This window comes from Amblyraja radiata, chromosome 3 (assembly GCF_010909765.2).
Source record: "Amblyraja radiata isolate CabotCenter1 chromosome 3, sAmbRad1.1.pri, whole genome shotgun sequence".
NCBI lineage: Eukaryota > Metazoa > Chordata > Chondrichthyes > Rajiformes > Rajidae > Amblyraja > Amblyraja radiata.
The window spans coordinates 126,486,037-126,506,086 of NC_045958.1; the positions used below are offsets into that span (position 1 = coordinate 126,486,037).

Genomic DNA, 20,050 nt, shown 5'->3' on the forward strand with positions numbered 1-20,050 from the left:
GATGTCATGCTTGCAAAGAAGTGGGACATTTTTATAGCAATTGTCCTAGAACCCGGGCTGCCAGTTCTACCACGGTGGCCCAGGGAAAGCACTGGTGGCCCATCTGGGGCTGCAAGTTCTACCACAGTGGCCCGGAAAGGCAATGCTCCCTTACCCCCACCCACCCCTCCTCCTATCCCCCCACCCCCATGTCCTGTACCTGTGGCGGTGGATGCCGGTAAAGTGCGTGGAGCGGACGAGGATGAGGGCGGGGAGCGTCAGGAGGGGATGAAACCGTAGAAAAAGAAGAAGCACCTCCAAGCAGGACCCCTGGCAGTAGATCAACTCGCGCTCGCCTCTGAGCCCAGCCCAGGGAAGCCTAAGGACCCGAGGGTCCAACAGGAAACTGGAGAGGTTGAGCAGGTAGACGGTAGTGCGGAGGCAGAGGCTTCCTCAATGGACCTCACTGAACCACCGAAGACTTCAGGAACATCAGCCCCTGAAGGCCACAGTGAGGTGATTCCCTTGGTGGTGGAGGTCAGGGACTCTCTGGGTGAAGGTGCTGGGGTGGGTACCATGGGTGCGGAGAAGGGCAGGGTCATTTTGGATTGTCCGCTGGTTGGACCCCAGACAGGTCTGTTCACTGCCAGCCCCGGAGATTTCCTCCGACTTCATTGTTCCCAATCCGGTCACAGAGGGTGTTGGGAGCGTGCGGGAGACTGGCCATTTACCAGGCAGCTTGTCGCAGTCAGAGGTACCGCTACCTGCCCCTGTCACTAATGCTGACGGAGGAGGGACCGTGTGATGTGGCCGGCACGCCCACCTCACAGGGAGGGGTGAGCGAGGCGGCTCAGAGTAGGAACTGCCCGGACTCAGACTCGGACATTGAGTCCGGGGAAGGGGGTGAAGCGGACTCTGTCGACAGTGAGTTGACGGACTGCCATGCCCGCAGCCCGTCTCGATTTGCTGAGGTCTGGGAAAGGATTCCAGAGTGAGTCGGAATAAGGCGGAGTTGGCTGCTGACCGCTGGTCGGAATGGCGAGACCCATGCTGTCCATTGATAGAGATGTATCAGCAGAGCCATCTCCATCATCAAAGACCCCTACCACCCATCGCATCACATATTCTCCATCCTGCCATCTGGGAAGAGGTACAGGAGCATTAGCTGCAAAACCAGCAGGATGCTCCTCAGCTTCTTCCCGCAGGCTATAAGACTGATAAACGGACTTTGCCCCCTGCCAAAGTATCGCGCACCAACCACCAACCTGGACACACTGCAGCCGAGCCACTGTCGTGCCGCTGCCGATCGAAACGCCTGTTGATGTTTAGTAGAGAGTAGAGTGTTTAATTTGTTCATGATATATGTATTTTTATTTCTATTTATTTTTTACTGCACACTGAATGGACACTGGTTGAGCAACATTTTTTTGTTTCCTCTGGGTATGTGAGTACTCAGGAAAATGACAATAAAGATATACTATACTATTTATGCCATCTTCACGAGAAGGGGAAGGAGGTGGGTCAACTCAATGAAAAATGAGAGGCGCCAGTTCCAAGTGTTTTTAAAGGCCTAAAGAGAGCACAGAAGGCTAGGGGCGGCTCCACTACGTCACCGGGTGCTGGCAAAAGATCTAGTGTATATTCAAAATGAAGCTCACTATCGCCAGCCTGAATAGCAATGGGGGCAGGGGGGTCACTCTGTAGGTTTCACCACCTCTCGGTGCTCAGGGACGGGACGCGGTGAGCTTCTTGCAGGAAACACACAATGTGGCTAGTGATGAACCCACCTGGCTCCTGGAGTGAGAAGGGGGGGTCAACATATAAACCATATAAACCATTTAACAATTACAGCACGGAAACAGGCCATCTCGACCCTTCTAGTCCGTGCCGAACACATAAACTCCCCTAGTCCCATATACCTGCGCTCAGACCATAACCCTCCATTCCTTTCCCATCCATATAACTATCCAATTTATTTTTAAATGATAAAAACGAACCTGCCTCCACCACCTTCACTGGAAGCTCATTCCACACAGCTACCACTCTCTGAGTAAAGAAGTTCCCCCTCATGTTACCCCTAAACTTCAGTCCCTTAATTCTCAAGTCATGTCCCCTTGTTTGAATCTTCCCTACTCTCAGTGGGAAAAGCTTTTCCACGTCAACTCTGTCTATCCCTCTCATCATTTTAAAAACCTCTATCAAGTCCCCCCTTAACCTTCTGCGCTCCAAAGAATAAAGCCCTAACTTGTTCAACCTTTCTCTGTAACTTAGTTGCTGAAATCCAGGCAACATTCTAGTAAATCTCCTCTGTACTCTCTCTATTTTGTTGACATCCTTCCTATAATTAGGCGACCAAAATTGTACACCATACTCCAGAATTGGCCTCACCAATGCCTTGTACAATTTTAACATTACATGAACCATCTTCACTCTGATTCGAGTGGAGTGGCTTTCCTTTTGGCCCCATCTTTCCAGCCGGAGATCCTCAAGGTGCAGGACGTTGTACCAGGCAGGTTGCTGTATCTGGCCGTGCGCCTGGAATGGCGTGCCGTTACACTTTATCAATATTTACGCCCGCAAGATCGGTGCAGATGCGCCTAACCCGGGGGGTGACCACGTTGTTGAATATCATCCACCGTGGAGAGTGTGTTTTCCTTGGGGAAGATTTTAATTGTACCCTCGAGGCGAGAGATCGCTCTGGCTGGTGGACTCTTTTGAGCTGGTCGATGCGTGACAGAATTTCCATCCTGAATCTAGTGCCTTCTCGTACAGGTTTGAGAGTGGTAGTTCCCGTATTGACCGCTTGTAGGTTCCAAGGCCTATGTCTCTTGTGTCTCGGCGGCTTCCATGCGGCCGGTGCTGTGCTCTGACCACTGCCTGGTGCCAGTGGACTTCATCCCAGCGTGCACACGGGCAAGGTCCGCGTACTGGCATTTTAATAACCAGCTGCTGGAGGATCGCCGATTCCGGGATTTATTCAGGAAGTTCTATGTGAAGTGGAGTGAGAGAGGGGCGTTTCCTTTCCCTAAGTCAGTGGTGGCACATGGGTTACATCCGTCTGTTTTGCCAGGACTAAGCGAGGGGGTCAACCGAGGGGCGGGACTCCGAGATCAGATGGTTTGAGAGCGAGTTGCTCGAATCGGAGTCTCGCCTGGATCGGACTGGTGGGGAATCGCGTGAGTGGCGGGAGTACCAGGAGAAGAAGAGTGCGCTGAGGGACTTGCAGCTTAGGAGGTCCCGGGGCACGTATGTGAGGTCGCGAGTCCAGATGTTGCACGATCTGGACTGTGCCTCCCCCTTTTTCTTCTCTCTGGAGAAGTGGGAAGGAGCCCGCAGGCAGCTCGTTGAGTTGCTTGCGGATGATGGCGCCTCTGCCACAGATCCAGAGCATTGGTGCCTCGGTTCGGTCTTTCTACAGGACTCTGTTCTCTGCGGGTACATCTAGTGGGGATGCGCAGGGGGTCCAGTGGGAGGGCTTACCCGTAGTGTGAAAAGAGGTGGCTGAGCCCCTCGATGATCCCTTAACTCTGGAGGAGCTGACTGTTACCCTGCATCAGCTCGGGGGGGGGGGGGGGGGGGGGAAGTCTCCAGGACTAGCTGGGCTGACGGTGGAGTTTCTTAGAGCCTTCTGGGATGTCCTGGCGGGTGACTATATGACGATCCTGGGGGAGAGCCTAGCAACCGGGGAGATGCCCTTCTCGTGGCGCATGGCCATCGTTGTCCTGCTGCCCAAGAAGGGCGATCTCCGCTTTTTGAAGAACTGGCGTCCGGTCTCTGAATACAAAGTCTTTGCACGGGCAATGCCGAATTGCCTGGGTCCCGTGCTGTCTCAAGTGATCAACCCAGACCAGTCACACACAGTACCGGGCAGGTCCATCCAGGACAATATCTGGTTCGGGACCTGATCCATCTGTCCCAGGGGGCTGGACAGTCAGTCACCTTTCTCTCCCTTGACCAGGAGAAAGCGTTTGGCAGGGTGGATCACGACTACATACTTGGGATTCTGCAGGCGTTTGGATTTGGACCGCACTTCGTGGCCCGAGTCCGGCTTTTGTACGCTGCTGCAGAATGCCTTGTTAAGGTCAATGGCTCTTTGATGGCCCCCATTAACTGTAGGAGGGGGTTATGTTAGGGATGTCCCATGTCCGGCCAGCTGTATTCATTCTGTGTAGAGCCATTCCTGTGCCTTCTCCGGAGGCGGTTGGCAGGCCTGGCTTTACCGGAGCCGGGGGTGGAGGTGGTTCTCTCGGTCCTTTTGATGATCACCGACCCTGTTGACTTGCATAGGATGCGTGAGTGCCAGCAGGTTTTCTCGGCTGCATCCTCCGCCAGGATCAACTGGGGGAAGTGTTCTGTTCTCTTGGTGGGTCAGTGGGAGGTGGACCCCCTGCCGGAGGAGATGACAGCTTCTGCGTGGAGTACCACGCACCTCCTCTACCTAGGGGTCTAACTGAGTCCCACTGAGGGGGCTTGGCCAGCGAACTGGAGGCGAAAGTCGTCGCCCGGCTAGGGCGTTGGTCAGGCCTCCTTGGCGTGCTCTCTTACCGGGGGAGAGCATTGGTCGTAAACCAGCTGGACGCCTCTATGTTGTGGCACCGGCTGGCCACTCTGGTCCCGTCCCCTTTATTTGTCACCATGATCCAAAGGAGGTTGGTGAACTTCTTCTGGGGATGAAAGGAATCACTGGGTCTCTGCAGGGGTTCTGAGTCTCCCGTTGGAGGAGGGTGGTCAGGCGCTGGTTTGCATCCGAACCCAGGTGGCGGCTCTCCGTCGCAGGACCCTGCGTAGGTATATGTATTCCGAGTGTCCTAGAGGGCACGCGCTGGTGACGGACTTTGTCCGCCAGGGGCACTGAATCCAGGAGGGCACACAGCTCCCGGTAGCGGGCATCAGTCGACATGCTAGGCGGGAGTTGCTCGGCTTTTACCGAGATCTACTTAAAGTCAGGAATCTGGTCACCTTCAGCCAGGGCGCTGCTCCACAGGGGGAGGGGGGGGGGGGTGTTGTGGCTGCGAGGGTGGCCAGTCCTCACCCTGTCACGGTGGGTATCGTGTGCGTGGAGCGATTCCGGCCGAGCTTACCCCCGCTCCGTCGGAATTGCTCATAGGACCTACGGCCCGGGTCCCTTCCCGAGAGCCGGCCCCATGCAACATGAGCCGCCTTTCCGAGATGCCTAGCGTTCCATTCTGTGACGTGGAGAGGCACGTGTTGTGCAGGCTGCTTCTGCACACTCTGCATTTCCTCGCCCATGTCTTCCATCCGGACATGCCCCGACGGTCTGTGTCACCACCTGACGGCCGGAGTAGTCCTCAGTGGAGGTCACTCTATAAGGGAGTAATCCACCTTTACATTGAGGACCTGGGGTGGAGAGTATTGCACAAAGCCGTGGCCTGTAACAGGTACTTGAGCCGGTTCACTGACACGTCCGCCGCCTGTCACTTCTGCAGTGAGGAAGAGACCGTGTTCCATTTGTACATGCAGTGTGAGAGGTTGCAGCCCCAGTTTGACTATCTGAAGGGGCTGATCCTCAAGTATTAGCATGTTAGCCCCACACTCCTGATATTTGGGCACCCGGTACAGAGGGGAGAAGGTCGGGAGGGAGGGGGAGGGGATGTCCGTATGCTCCTGGACCTGGCCAAGATGGCCATACGGGGGTCCAGGCAGTGGGTAGTCGACGGCTGCACCGGGGTGGACTGCCGGCCCCTTCTCCGGGGTTACATCCGTGCCCGCGTGTCCCTGGAGAGGGAACACACACGCGGTGTCCACGGGAACTCTGGTGGCCGTCCGTGAACGCTGGTCACCGTGGGAGGTCAAGTGTATGATGATAAAGTTGGCCTTATATTAATTTGATGACCGTCTGTTTGTAAACTGTCAACATAGGCAGCCTTTGTGTTAATACTCTGTATATTTTAATTTTTGTATAATTAAAAAAAAGTAAAGAGAGTTTACTTGTCATGTGCATCGGCAACACTCATTCTTACTTGCTGCCCCTTGCAGGCTCGTTAGTGTAACAACACACGGATGAATGAATGTACAATAATCGGATTAGATAGGGTTAATTGTTCCATGTGGGACATATGACAATAAAACACTTCACTCTTGAATGACCAATCTTTTACCCAGGGAAGGGGAATAAAGAACCAAAGGGCATAGGTTTAAATAAGAGTTTAGTTTAATGATACAGTGCGGAAACTGGCCCTTCGGCCCACCGAGCCTGCGCTAGTAAGTACACTAGCACTAGGAAACTGGAGCAGCAGGAGAAAACCCACACGGTCACAAAGGAGAACGTACAAACTCCATACCAACAGCACCCGCAGTCAGGATTGAACCCGGGTTACTGGCGCTACACGGCAACTACTCTACCCGCTGCGCCACCGTGCCGCCCCTAAGAGGGGAAAGATTTAACAGGAAAAAAAGACAGAGCGCTAGAGTAACTCAGTGGGTCAGGCAGTAACTCAGTGGGTCAGGCAGTAACTCAGTGGGTCAGGCAGTAACTCAGTGGGTCAGACAGTAACTCAGTGGGTCAGACAGTAACTCAGTGGGTCAGACTGTAACTCAGTGGGTCAGACTGTAACTCAGTGGGTCAGACAGTAACTCAGTGGGTCAGACAGTGACTCAGTGGGTCAGACAGTAACTCAGTGGGTCAGACTGTAACTCAGTGGGTCAGACTGTAACTCAGTGGGTCAGACAGTAACTCAGTGGGTCAGACAGTGACTCAGTGGGTCAGACAGTAACACAGTGGGTCAGGCAGTAACTCAGTGGGTCAGACTGTAACTCAGTGGGTCAGGCAGTAACTCTGTGGGTCAGGCAGTAACTCAGTGAGTCAGACTGTAACTCAGTGGGTCAGGCAGAAAATCTGCAGAATATGGACAGTCTTTTTGTACACCAGCATTTGCAGTTTCTTGTTTCCACAAGATTTAAAAGGAACCTGAGGGGCAAATTTTTCACATAAAGGGTGGTGGTTGTATATGGAATGAGCTGCCAGTGGAGGTAGTTGAGGCAGGTGTTTGCATATTCTCCCTGTGATCACATTGATTTCCTCTCGTTGCTCTAGTTTACAATACAATACAATACAATTTATTTGTCATTTGAACCTCATAGAGGTTCAAATGAAATGTTGTTTCTGCAGTCATACACACAAGAAAGAAGACCCAAGACACAACACAATTTACAGACATCCATCACAGCGCATCTCCTCCTCGCTGTGATGGAAGGCAAAGACTTATCTCTCCCCTGCACTCCCCATTCCCCTCCAGATGTCAGAGTCAAAGCCCCCGGCGGGCGATGGTAATTGTCCTCTCATATTCCAAATACGTGCAGGTTTGTAGGTTAATTGGCCTTTGTAAGTTGCCCCTAATGTGTAGGGAGTGGATATGAAAGTGGAATAACATAGGACTAGTGTGAATGGGATCAGTGGTCGGTGTGGACTCGTGGGCCAAAGGGCCTATTTCCATGTTGTGTCTATAAATAAACACAACTAAGGTTAAGATATGTTTCCTTAATAGTAAGGGCATTGTATATTGGTCAGGAGAGGATTTACGGGTATATTGAAACCTGGACCCCCTGCAGTTCCCTTACCAAACAAAGATGGGGGTTGAGGGTGCCACCATCCACCTGTTCCATTGTTCCTATTCTCACCTGGATAAGCTGGGAAGCACTGTGAGAGTCTTTTTTTTTTACTTCTCCAGAGCTTTTACCATCCTGCACTGCTAGGGAGCAAACTGTCGAAGATGCGGGTGGATGCTCCATTGGTGTCCTGGATCACCAACTACCTGACTTTTGATGACCACAGTATTTCAGGCTACAGAACTTTGTATCAGACATGGTAGAAACATTGAAAATAGGTGCAGGAATAGGTGCAGCCTCGAAGGCCGTTCGGCTCTTCGAGGCTGCACCACCATTCAATATGATCTTGGCTGATCATCCAAAATCGGTACCTCGTTCCTGCTTTTTCCCCATATCCCTGGATTCCGTTAGCCCAAAGAGCTGTTTCTAACTCTCTTGAAAACTTCCAGTGAATTAGCCTCCACTGCCTTCCATGACAGAGAATTCTACAGATTCACAACTCTCAGGGTGAAAAAGTTTTACCTCATCTCAGACCTAAATGGCCTACCCCTTATTCTTAAAATGTTATCTCTGGTTCTGGACTCCCCCAACATCGGGAACATTTTTACTGCATTGTGCCTGTCCAATCCCATAAGAATTTTATATTTCTATAAGATTACCTCTCATCCTTCTAAATTCCAGTCGATATAAGCATATACCTTCTATCATATTTCAGTCCTGCCATCCCATGAATTAACCTCGTGAACCTACACTGCACTCCTTCAACAGACAATAGCTGCAGGAGTAGGCCATTCGGTCCCTTGAGCCAGCACCATCTTTCAATGTAATCATGGATGATCATCCACAATCAGTACTCCATTCCTGCCTTCTCCGCATATCCCCTAACTCCGCTATCTTTAAGAGGTCTATCTAGCTCTCTCTTTAAATAATAATCCAGAGAACCGGCCTCCACTGCCCTTTGAGGCAGAGAATTCCAAAGACTCACAATTCTCTGTGTGAAAAAGTGTTTCCTCATCTCTGTTCTAAATGACTTACCCCATATTCTTAAACTGTGGCCCCTGGTTCTGGACTCTCCCAACATTGGGAACATGTTTCCTGCCTCTAGCGTGTCCAAACCTATAATAATGTGTTTCAATAAGATCCCTTCCCATCATTCTAAATTCCAGAGTATACAAACCCAGCCGCTCCATTCTCTCAGCATATTACAGTCCCGCCATCCCGGGAATTAACCTGGTGAACCAACGCTGCACTCCCTCAATAGCAAGAATGTCCTTCCTCAAATTAGAGGACCAGAACTGCACACAATATTCCAGGTGCGGTCTCACCTGGGCCCTGTACACAGTAGTGAGCAACACAGGGGCCACACAGGGTGATGGTCCTCTCCCTTCCTGTTCACCATCTACACCTTGGACTTCAGGTACAACTCGGATTCCTACCACCTGCAGAAGTTTTTGGATGACTTTGCAGTTATGGGCTGCATCAGTGAGGGAAGCTTAATACAGAGGTGTAGTCAACGACTGAATGAATGAATACTTTATTGTCACATGTGACAAGTCACAGTGGAATTCTTTGCTTGCATACCCAAGGTATGCAAGTCTTCACATAAGGATGCTGACAAAGTTACAAAATATACACATTATCTGCACCAGATCCCCCTTTGTCCTCGCCCGACTTTGTTGAGTGGTGCGGGCTGAATCACCTGCAGCTCAACACCGACAACTCTAAGGAGTTAGGGGTGGACTTTAGGAAGAGAGGAACATCCCAGTCCCGTCTCTATCAAGAGTGTGGATGTGCAGTTTAGCAAGGAGTACAAGTACCTTGGAGTTTACTTGGATTGTAAACTGGACTGGTCCAGGAATGCTGAGGCACTGTATAAGAAGGGACAGAGCTATCTGTACTTTCTGAGGAGGCTCCGTTCTATCAACATCTGTGGTAAGATGTTGCAGATGTTCTATCGATCGGTGGTGGCCAGTGCCATCTTCTTCACTATCGTGTGCTGGGGCAGCAGGGCGAAGATAGTGAACTCCAACAGAATTAACAAGCTCATCAGGAAGGCTGGCTCCGTCCTGGGGGTGGAGTTGGAGTCACTGGAGATGGTCTTGGAGGGGAGGATACTCCTCAAACTGCGGAGCATCTTGGACAACACCCCCTCCATGACACACTGGCCAACCTGAGGAGCACCTTCAGCAACAGACTGGTTCCACCAAGATGCAGCACAAAACGCCACAGGAGATCCTTCTCTCTGTGGCTATCAACTCCTCCTGTTGGGGGGTAGACTGAGACTTACTCCCCCTCCCCCCCCCCCCCTCCCCCCCCCCCCCCCCCCCCCCCAGCCGCCTCCCCAATCTACACATCCCCACTCCTGGACTTTCCACTCGATTCATGTGTCTTGTGCCTTATGACTGTTGGTAGACCAATTTCCCTCCTGGGATAAATATCTATTGTATGGTATTTTACAGCTTTATTCACCACATTACAGAAAGGATGTGGAGGCTTTGGTAGGGGGTGCTGAGAAGGTTAACCAGAATAATGCCTGTCTTCGAGGCTACTAGCTGTATGGAAATGTTGGACAAAGTTGGATTATTTACTCTGGAACTTTGGAGGTTGAAGAGAGACCTGATAGATGTATTTAAACATTGGAAAGTCATAGATCAGGTGGACAATAGCACCATTTTTCCCAGTTTGGAAATATCAAAGACTAGAAGGCACAAGTATGGCAGACATAGCCTGGCAGGTAATATGTGAAGAGGGTTTTTTTGATGGTTGGACAACAGTCAGAGATGGGAGATCAAGTTCAAAAAGTTGTACAAGACATTGGTGAGGCCACATTTAGAGTATTGTGTTCAGTTTTGATCACCCCATTATAGGAAGCATTTTGTTAAGCTGGAAAGGGTGCAGAGAAGATTTACAATGAAAGTCTTCTACCCAGAGTAGAGTAATCAAGAACCAGAGGACATAGGTTTAAGATTAAATGGAAAGATTTAATAGGAACCTGAGATGTAGCTTTTTCAAAGGTTCTTTATATGTCACATACACCAATTGGTGTAGTGAAATGCGCATTGCCATTGCAACACATTAAAAAGAAGACAACATAACAATAATAAAGAAATTTAAACATAAAAACATCCCCCCACAATGGTTCCCATTATGAGGGAAGGCACAAAGTCCAGTCCCCATCCCCGTGTCCTACTGAGGCCTCCACAGTCACCTTTACGGAGGCCCGATGTTCCAGGTCCTTCTCGCCGGATGATGGTGCACTGGCGTCGGGAGAATCCTCTCAGCTGCTTGGGAAACCTGGAATGGCTGCTTCCTTACCCGAGACCGTGGCTTCCGAAGCTGGATGGAGCTCCACCACTGGCGATCTCGGTGAGAGGATGAAGGTATATGGAACGAGCTGCCAGAGGAGGCAGTTGAGGCAGGGACAATAACAATAGTTAAAAGATCTTTGAACAGGTACATGGATAGGAAAGGAATAGAAAGATATGGGCCATATGTGGTCAAATGGGACTAACTTAGTTGAGATATCTTGTTCAGCTTTGATGAGCAGGACTGAAGGGCCTATGTCTCTGTTGTATGACTCTAGAAACATGAGACCACTTTGCTTCATGTATATAGTGTATAGCCTGCGGTACTGGCAACTAGCCCAGTAAATGTTTCTGAAATCTTAATAGTTTAACCTGCTTGTACATAAAGCACAACTCTGAAAATTAACAGAATAACTCTTTTAATTATCACTTCGGTTCATAAGACAGTTTGAATTTCACAAGCTGATGAGGTCTTTAGAAAATGACGGATGGATGGCAACAAGTTTAAATGCAATCGACTATCTTTTCTGAAGCTGTTGAAGGATTGAAAATCATAAAATGAAACTGAGTCAAATTTGGAGATTTACTGCATGCAACCCCTGAAAGAGAGAAGAAGAATTACAGGAAGTGAGAGTAACATAGTGCATCAGCTTAATTATTGTGAAAATTATTCAGTGTTTTGATTGTTACGTATTTCTTGATGAATTATTCTCCGTTTTATGCCATACTAAAAGTAAAGCATGAAGTGTTGGTAAACTTAGATCAACCAGCATCAGTGCGAGGGAGTGAAACAGTTTCAGGTGGTTGACCTTTTAATAAAGTTGACTGTCAGGTATGCATGCGCATGCATTTTCAGATGTGTTCATTTTCCCTTATATTATGTTAAAAAAACAACAAAGATTCGAAGGGCCGAATGGCCTCCTCCTGCACATATTGTCTATGTTTCTATATTTATCCCACTCTGTTCACTCCTCTTCTCCCTCTCTTCTCTCGACTCCTGTCCGTGGTATAGAAGCTTGAAAGTGCGCAACACCAGACTCAAGCTTTTAAATCGTCCTTCCATAAGCTGGGGGTACTGTTCAAGATTCAAGATTCAAACTTTATTGTCATTGTGCAGTGTACAGTACAGAGACAACGAAATGTGGTTAGCATCTCCCTGGAAGAGCGACATAGAATATGAGCAATAAATAAATATATTTACGTGCATACAGACATAGTAGTCCAATTATTATTTTTCCTGGTGGAGGAGTGTCGGGGAGGGGGGGGTGATTGGCAATCACCGAGGTACAGTGTTGAGTAATGTAACAGCTGCAGGGAAGAAGCTGTTCCTGGACCTGCTGGACCGGCAACGGAGAGACCTGTAGCGCCTCCCGGATGGTAGGAGGGTAAACAGTCTGTGGTTGGGGTGAGAGCAGTCCTTGACGATGCTGAGCGCCCTTCACAGACATCGCTTGCTTTGGACAGACTCAATGGAGGGGAGTGAGGAACCGGTGATGCGTTGGGCAATTTTCACCACTCTCTGCAGTGCTTTCCGGTCGGAGACAGAGCAGTTGCCATACCATACTGTGATACAGTTGGTAAGGATGCTTTCGATGGTGCAGCGGTAGAAGTTCACCAGGATCTGAGGAGACAGATGGACCTTCCTTAGTCTCCTCAGGAAGAAGAGACGCTGGTGAGCCTTCTTGACCAGAGTTGAGGTATTGTGGGTCCAAGAGAGGTCATCGGAGATGTTGACCCCCAGGAACCTGAAGCTGGAAACACGTTCCACCTCTGTCCCGTTAATGTGGATGGGGGTGTGTGTGCCGCCCCTAGACTTTCTGGCGTCTACAATGAGCTCCTTGGTCTTCTTGGAATTAAGGGCCCAGTTGTTGTCAGCGCACCATGCTGCTAGGAGCTGGACCTCCTCCCTATAGGCCGTTCATCGTTGTTGCTGATGAGGCCAATCACCGTTGTATCATCTGCATACTTGATGATGGTGTTAGTACCATGTACAGGTGTGCAGTCGTAGGTGAAGAGGGAGTAGAGGAGGGGGTTCAGCACACAGCCCTGTGGAACGCCGGTGTTCAGGGTGAGGGTTGAAGAGGTGTGCTTGTCTAACCTAACAGACTGGGGTCTGTTGGTTAGAAAGTCCAGTATCCAGTTGCAGAGAGAGGGGTCGATGCCCAGGTCACCGAGTTTGGCGATCAGTTTAGAGGGGATAATGGTGTTGAATGCTGAGCTGTAATCAATGAACAGCATTCTTACATAAGTGTCTCTGTTGTCGAGGTGGGAGAGGGCGGAGTGAAGTGCCGTTGAGATGGCATCCTCCGTACTCCTGTTCTTGCTGTAGCCGAACTGATAGGGATCCAATGTGGGGGGTAGGCAGCCTTTGAGGTGTGCCAGGACCAGCCTCTCGAAGCACTTGGTGATGATGGGAGTAAGTGCAACTGGGCGGAAGTCGTTGAGGCATGCCGCAGTGGAGTGTTTTGGCACCAGCACGATGGAGGTGGCTTTAAGGCACGTGGGGCCAACTGCTTGGGCAAGTGACAGGTTGAAGATGTCAGTCCAGACGTCTGTCAGCTGCGCAGCACAGGCCCTGAGGACGCGCCCGGGGATGCCGTCAGGGCCAGCAGCCTTACGTGCATTAATCCTGCTCAGTGCCACGTACACGTCGTAGGGGGTGAGTGTGAGGGGCTGGTGATCGGCAGGGAGCACCGCCTTGATCTCTAGATTGTCCCTGTCAAAGCGGCCATAAAAGTGGTTAAGCTCCTCAATGAAGGAGGCGTCGCTGGATGTGGGGGTGGTGTTGGTGGGTCTATAGTCTGTGATGGCCTGGATGCCTTGCCACATGCATCGGGTGTCGGAGTTGTTGTTGAAGTGCTCCTCAATCCTTAGCTTATGCATTGCCGTCCGAAGGGGGGTGCATTGGGTGCGACCGCACCCCCCTTTTTTCCCCCAGAGTAAGAAAAAATCCCGAGTGAAAAATAAATAAATAATAATTTCGGGGGGAAAAAAATCTGGCCCGCGGGATAAGGGAGTGCCCATTTCTCTGGGCCCGGGGGGGTGCGGTGTCTGCCCGCCCGGTCACGTGCCTCCATCCGCGGCGTCGGAGCCTCACCAATGGCTTGCCTGGCGACCAGGAGACCGTCCTCGCGTCGCCAGGCGGGAGTGGCTGAATCTGAACCCAGCGGCTGTAACCCCAACACCAGTTGCCGCTGCAGCGGGGCCCGTTCCCCTTGCCTCCCCCCGCCACCGGGGCCCAAGCCATCTTCCCCCCACGCCATCCCCGCTGGGCCCACGCCACCCCTGCTGGCCCACGCCACCCCCGCTGGACCCACGCCACCCCGCTGACCTCCGCTGGGCCCACGCCACCCCCTCTGGGTCCAAGCCACCCCTGCTGGGACTAAGCCACCCCCGCTGGGCCCACACCACCCCCGCTGGGCCCAAGCCAACCCCACTGGGCCCCAGCCAACCCCACTGGGCCCAAGCCACCCCCACTGGGCCCACACCACCCCCGCTGGGCCCACGCCACCTTCATCTTCGTCCTCCCCCGCCAGAAAGAGGGGGAGAATGTGGGAGGGGGAGAGAGATAGGGGAAGGGAGGGGAGAGAGAGATGGGGATGGGGGAAGGGAAAGAGGGATTATCTTTAGTGAGATTGCAAAATTAAGGTAGGTTTTAGAGCTATTATATTTTCTCCTCCATATGAATAATTTTAAACAATATCAAATAATATCAAACAATTGGAACTGCTTTCTTTTCCTTGATAATAATACTCAAAAATATGAATTTCATAGTTTGTGACATAAATATACATTTAAATGGGATCATTATATACAGATGTAACATTTCCATTTCGAGATGGGGGGGGGGGGGGCAAATATGCGTCATCCCGATAGCCTAATCGTTAGAGTTAAAAGATAGGCTAATTGATAAAGAGCTGAGAAGAGGAATCAGAGCTGCCAAGGTAAGGTACTCTGAGAAGTTGAGGAGCAAGTTCTCAGCTAGTGACTCTTCTTCAGTTTGGAAGGGCATGCAAGAAATCACCAGCTATAAGAGGAAAGCTCCCCCCCCCGCTCTTTGGACAATCGTCAGCTGACGAACAACCTGAATGAGTTTTGCTGCAGGTTTGAAAATCAGAAACGTAACCCTGGTACCCCCTCCCCAACAAACACAGCCAGACCCCAGTCTGCAAAGAATGGACCCTGCACACTCTCCTTCCCATTCACCACCTCACACCTACTTAAGGCAAGACTCCAGTAATGAAAAGAGTGGACCCTTTCCCACCCCCACCAACACTTCACACCCAATTACTCATTTTTAACCAGTACCTGCAAAGATGCACTGTCCGTGCCTGCTTCAAAGTCCCCACTATTGTCCCTGTACCCAAAAAGGTAAGGATTACTGGTCTTAATGACTACAGGCCTGTTGCACTGACCTCTGTAGTCATGGAGAGCGCTGAAAGGCTTGTGCTGGCCAAGCTGAAAATTTTCACAATCCTTCTGCTGGACCCTCTGCATTTTGCATATTTGGCCAAATGATCTGTGGATGATGCAGTCAATCTGGGCCTACACTTCATCCTCCAGCACCTAGACCGCCAGGGGACCTATGCAAGGATTTTGTTTGTTGATTTTAGCTCTGCATTCAACACCATTGTGCCAGAGCTACTACGCTCTAAACTTTCTGAGTTGACTGTGCCTGAACCCCTCTGTCGGTGGATCACCAGCTTTCTGACTGACAGGAAGCAGCATGTGAGACGGGAAAGCATATCTCGGACCCGCAAACGCTCAGCATAGGAGCACCGCAAGATGCGTCCTCTCCCCTCTCCTCTACTCTCGCCACACCGATGACTGCACTTCCGCAGACACCTCTGTCAAGCTTCTCAAGTTTGCGGATGACACAACCCTGATTGGACTGATCCAGGATGAGGATCTCAGAGCTGCTGTAGATTTGGAAGCAACAGCAGGAGAAGTTAAGCAAGAGAAAACACTGATTGGCTCTAGCCCAAGTGGGAGGAGAGAAGTGAGTCAGAGGGGTGAAAACCGTTGAAAAGGAGAGGCAAACAAAGGCAGACTTTACTCAGAGCTGCTGTAGATTTGGAAGCAACAGCAGGAGAAGCTAAGCAAGAGAAAACACTGATTGGCTCTTGCCCAAGTGGGAGGAGAGAAGTGAGTCAGAGCGGGGAAAACAGTTGAAAATTGAGGAATTTGGTTTGTAAATTGGTAAATTAGGCAATTTATCAGTCAATATAAGCAAGACGGCTCTTAGGGAGCGGCCTTGTGAGGGAAGTGCCCTGTGAAAAAAGCGTGAGTCTTTGGCTCGAGAGTCTTTGGCTCGAGAGTCTTCGGCGAGGAGGCTGAGGAGAGGAGGCTACGCAAAACACTGCAGAGGAAGAGACGAAAGAAGGAGATGTCAAGCAAGCTGATTCAGTGTGATGTTTGCCGTATGTGGGAGGTCAAGGACACTGCTGGTGCCTCTGGCTGCTACAAATGTGACAAGTGCATTCAGGTAGAGCTCCTGAAGGACCGTGTTAGGGAACTGGAGAAGCAAGTGGATGACCTCAGGTTCGTCCGGGATACGGAGTCGTTCCTCGACAAGTCCTACAGTACGATTGTTACACCTAAGGTACTGGAAGAGAGAAGTTGGGAGACATTGAGAAAGGGAGGGAAGCATGGAATGCCAACGTCCCTGGGTGTTGTACCTCTTGTGAACAGGTTCACCCACTTAGAAGCTGTCGGGACAGAAGACGTTTATACACTGAGCGGCGGACTGGCTTGCGATGCGAATAGGGCTGTTGAGCCGAAACCAAAAAGGCCAAAGTCAGGCAATGCCATTGTAGTGGGAGACTCCATTGTGAGAGGTACGGACAGGGGTTTCTGCGGCAACAGATGGGATTTGAGGATGGTGTGCTGCCTTCCTGGTGCCAGGATCCAGGATGTCACAGACAGAGTGCAGAAAATCCTCAAGGGCGAAGGTGAACAGCCGGAAGTGGTAGTGCATGTCGGCACAAACGATGTCGGAAAGAAGGGGATGAATATTCTGCAGCGTGACTTTAGAGAGCTCGGAAAAATGCTGAAAAGCAGGACTTCCAGAGTTGTTATCTCCGGTTTGCTTCCAGTTCCTCATGCTGGCGAGAGCAGGAACAGGGAGATACGGGATCCTGAATGTGTGGCTGAGGAACTGGTGCACGGGGCAGGGATTTAGATTCTTAGATCACTGGGATCTGTTTTGGAGTATGGGGGAACTGTACAAAAGGGACAGATTGCATCTTAACAGGTGGGGGACCAGCATTCTGGCAGGCAGGTTTGCCACTGCTACACGGGTGGTTTTAAACTGAATAAGGGGGGGTGGGGTGTCAAATGGGATAGTTGAGGATGGAGTTAAAGGGAAAGAGTTTCTTAAATGTGTGAGCGGAGAGACAGAGGGGTGTAAAATGAGGGTAGAAGCAATAGGTAGCAAAGTGAAAAGTAAAAGTGGCAGGCAGACAAATCCAGGGCAAAAATCAAAAAGGGCCACTTTTCAACATAATTGTATAAGGGGTAAGAGTGTTGTACAAACAAGCCTGAAGGCTTTGTGTCTCAATGTAAGGAGCATTCGTAATAAGGTGGATGAGTTGAATGTGCAGATAGCTATTAATGACTATGATATAGTTGGGATCACGGAGACATGGCTCCAGGGTGACCAAGGCTGGGAGCTGAACATCCAGCGATATTCAATATTCAGGAGGGATAGACAGAAAGGGAAAGGAGGTGGGGTAGCGTTGCTGGTTAGAGAGCAGATTGACGCAATAGAAAGGAAGGACATTCGCTTAGATGATGTGGAATAGATATGGGTAGAGCTGCGAAACACTAAGGGGCAGAAAACGCTAGTGGGAGTTGTGTACAGGCCACCTAACAGTAGTAGCGGAGTTGGGGATGGCATCAAACAGGAAATTAGAAATGCATGCAACAAAGGTAAAACAGTTATAAGGGTGACTTCAATCTACATATAGATTGGGTGAATCAAATTGGCAAGGATGTTGAGGAAGAGGATTTCTTGGAATGTATGCGGGATAGTTTTCTAAACCAACATGTAGAGGAACCAACGAGAGAGCAGGCTATTCTAGATTGGGTATTGAGTAATGAGGAAGGGTTAGTTAGCAGTCTTGTTGTGCGTGGCCCCTTGGGCAAGAGTGACGATAATATGGTTGAGTTCTTCATTAGGATGGAGAGTGACATTGTTAATTCAGAAACAAGGGTCCTGAACTTAAAGAAAGGTAACTTTGAGGGTATAAGACGTGAATTGGCCAAGATAGACTGGCAATTGATTCTTAATGGGTTGACGGTGGATATGCAATGGAAGGCATTTAAAGACTGCATGGATGAACTACAACAATTGTTCATCCCAGTTTGGCAAAAGAATAAATCAGGGAAGGTAGTGCATCCGTGGATAACAAGGGAAATCAGGGATAGCATCAAAACAAAAGATGAAGCATACAAATTAGCCAGAAAAAGCAGCCTACCTGAGGACTGGGAGAAATTCCAGCAGAGGAGGACAAAGGGCTTAATTAGGAAAGGGAAAATAGATTATGAAAAAAAACTGGCAGGGAACATAAAAACTGACTGCAAAAGTTTTTATAGATATGTGAAGAGGAAAAGATTAGTTAAAACAAATGTAGGTCCCTTGCTGTCAGAAACAGGTGATTTGATCATGGGGAATAAGGACATGGCAGACGAATTGAATAACTACTTTGGTTCTGTCTTCACTAAGGAAGACATAAATAATCTGCCAGAAATAGCAGGGGACCGGGGGTCAAATGAAATGGAGGAACTGAGTGAAATCCAGGTTAGCCAGGAAGTGGTGTTAGGTAAATTGAATGGATTAAACGCCGATAAATCCCCAGGGCCAGATAGGCTGCATCCCAGAGTGCTTAAGGAAGTAGCCCCAGAAATAGTGGATGCATTAGTGATAATTTTTCAAAACTCTTTAGATTCTGGAGTAGTACCTGAGGATTGGAGGGTTGCTAATGTAACCCCACTTTTTAAAAAGGGAGGGAGAGAGAAAACGGGAAATTACAGACCAGTTAGTCTAACGTCGGTAGTGGGGAAACTGCTAGAATCAGTTATTAAAGATGGTATAGCAGCACATTTGGAAAGTGGTGAAATCATTGGACAAAGTCAGCATGGATTTATGAAAGATAAATCATGTCTGACGAATCTTATAGAATTTTTCGAGGATGTAACTAGTAGAGTGGATAAGGGAGAACCAGTGAATGTGTTATATCTGGACTTTCAGAAGGCTTTCGACAAGGTCCCACATAAGAGATTAGTATACAAACTTAAAGCACACCGTATTGGGGGTTCAGTATTGATGTGGATAGAGAACTGGCTGGCAGACAGGAAGCAAAGAGTAGGAGTAAACGGGTAATTTTCAAAATGGCAGGCAGTGACTAGTGGGGTACCGCATGGCTCAGTGCTGGGACCCCAGCTATTTACGATATATATTAATGATTTGGACGAGGGAATTGAATGCAAAATCTTCAAATTTGCGGATGACACGAAGCTGGGGGGCAGTGTTAGCTTTGTGGAGGATGCTTGGAGGCTGCAAGGTGACTTGGATAGGCTGGGTGAGTGGGCAAATGCATGGCAGATGCAGTATAATGTGGATAAATGTGACGTTATCCATTTTGGTGGCAAAACAGGAAAGTAGACTATTATCTGAATGGTGGCCGATTAGGAAAGGGAGAGATTCAACGAGACCTGGGTGTCATGGTACCCCACTAGTGAAGTTCCTAGGACTCCACCTGTCAGATGACCTGATGTCCACAACCAACACCACAGCACTGGTCAAGAGAGCCCAGCAGCGACTACACCCTCTCCGAAGACTACGTAAAGCAGGTCTCCCCACTACACATCTACGAACTTTTTATAGGTGGACAATCGAGAGCACATTAACCAACGGCATCACTTCCTGGTTCGGGAGCTGCAAGGCGTACGAACGGCACCAACTTGACAGGATTGTGAAGACCGCCAGCAGGATTATTGGTGCTCCACTCCCTTTCTTGCTGGACATATACAGGAAGAGATGTATCAACAGAGCCATCTCCATCATCAAAGACCCCTACCACCCATCGCATCACATATTCTCCATCCTGCCATCTGGGAAGAGGTACAGGAGCATTAGCTGCAAAACCAGCAGGTTGCTCCTCAGCTTCTTCCCGCAGGCTATAAGACTGATAAACGGA

General features: G+C 49.8%; 1 protein-coding gene across 2 annotated transcripts in view; it reads right to left on the minus strand.

Annotated features, from left to right (window-relative positions):
* Positions 1 to 20,050, minus strand: part of LOC116971526 (N(4)-(beta-N-acetylglucosaminyl)-L-asparaginase-like) — a 65,016-nt gene that overhangs the window by 15,842 nt on the left and 29,124 nt on the right. The window contains exon 9 of one of the 2 annotated variants that reach the window (XM_033018758.1): positions 11,009 to 11,449. The exons of the other annotated variant lie outside the window; for it this stretch is intronic. Coding sequence (XP_032874649.1) covers positions 11,355 to 11,449 — 95 coding nt within the window. The 3' untranslated portion in view covers positions 11,009 to 11,354. Of the gene's footprint in view, positions 1 to 11,008; positions 11,450 to 20,050 lie in introns of those variants that run through there. 2 annotated transcript variants of the gene reach the window in all.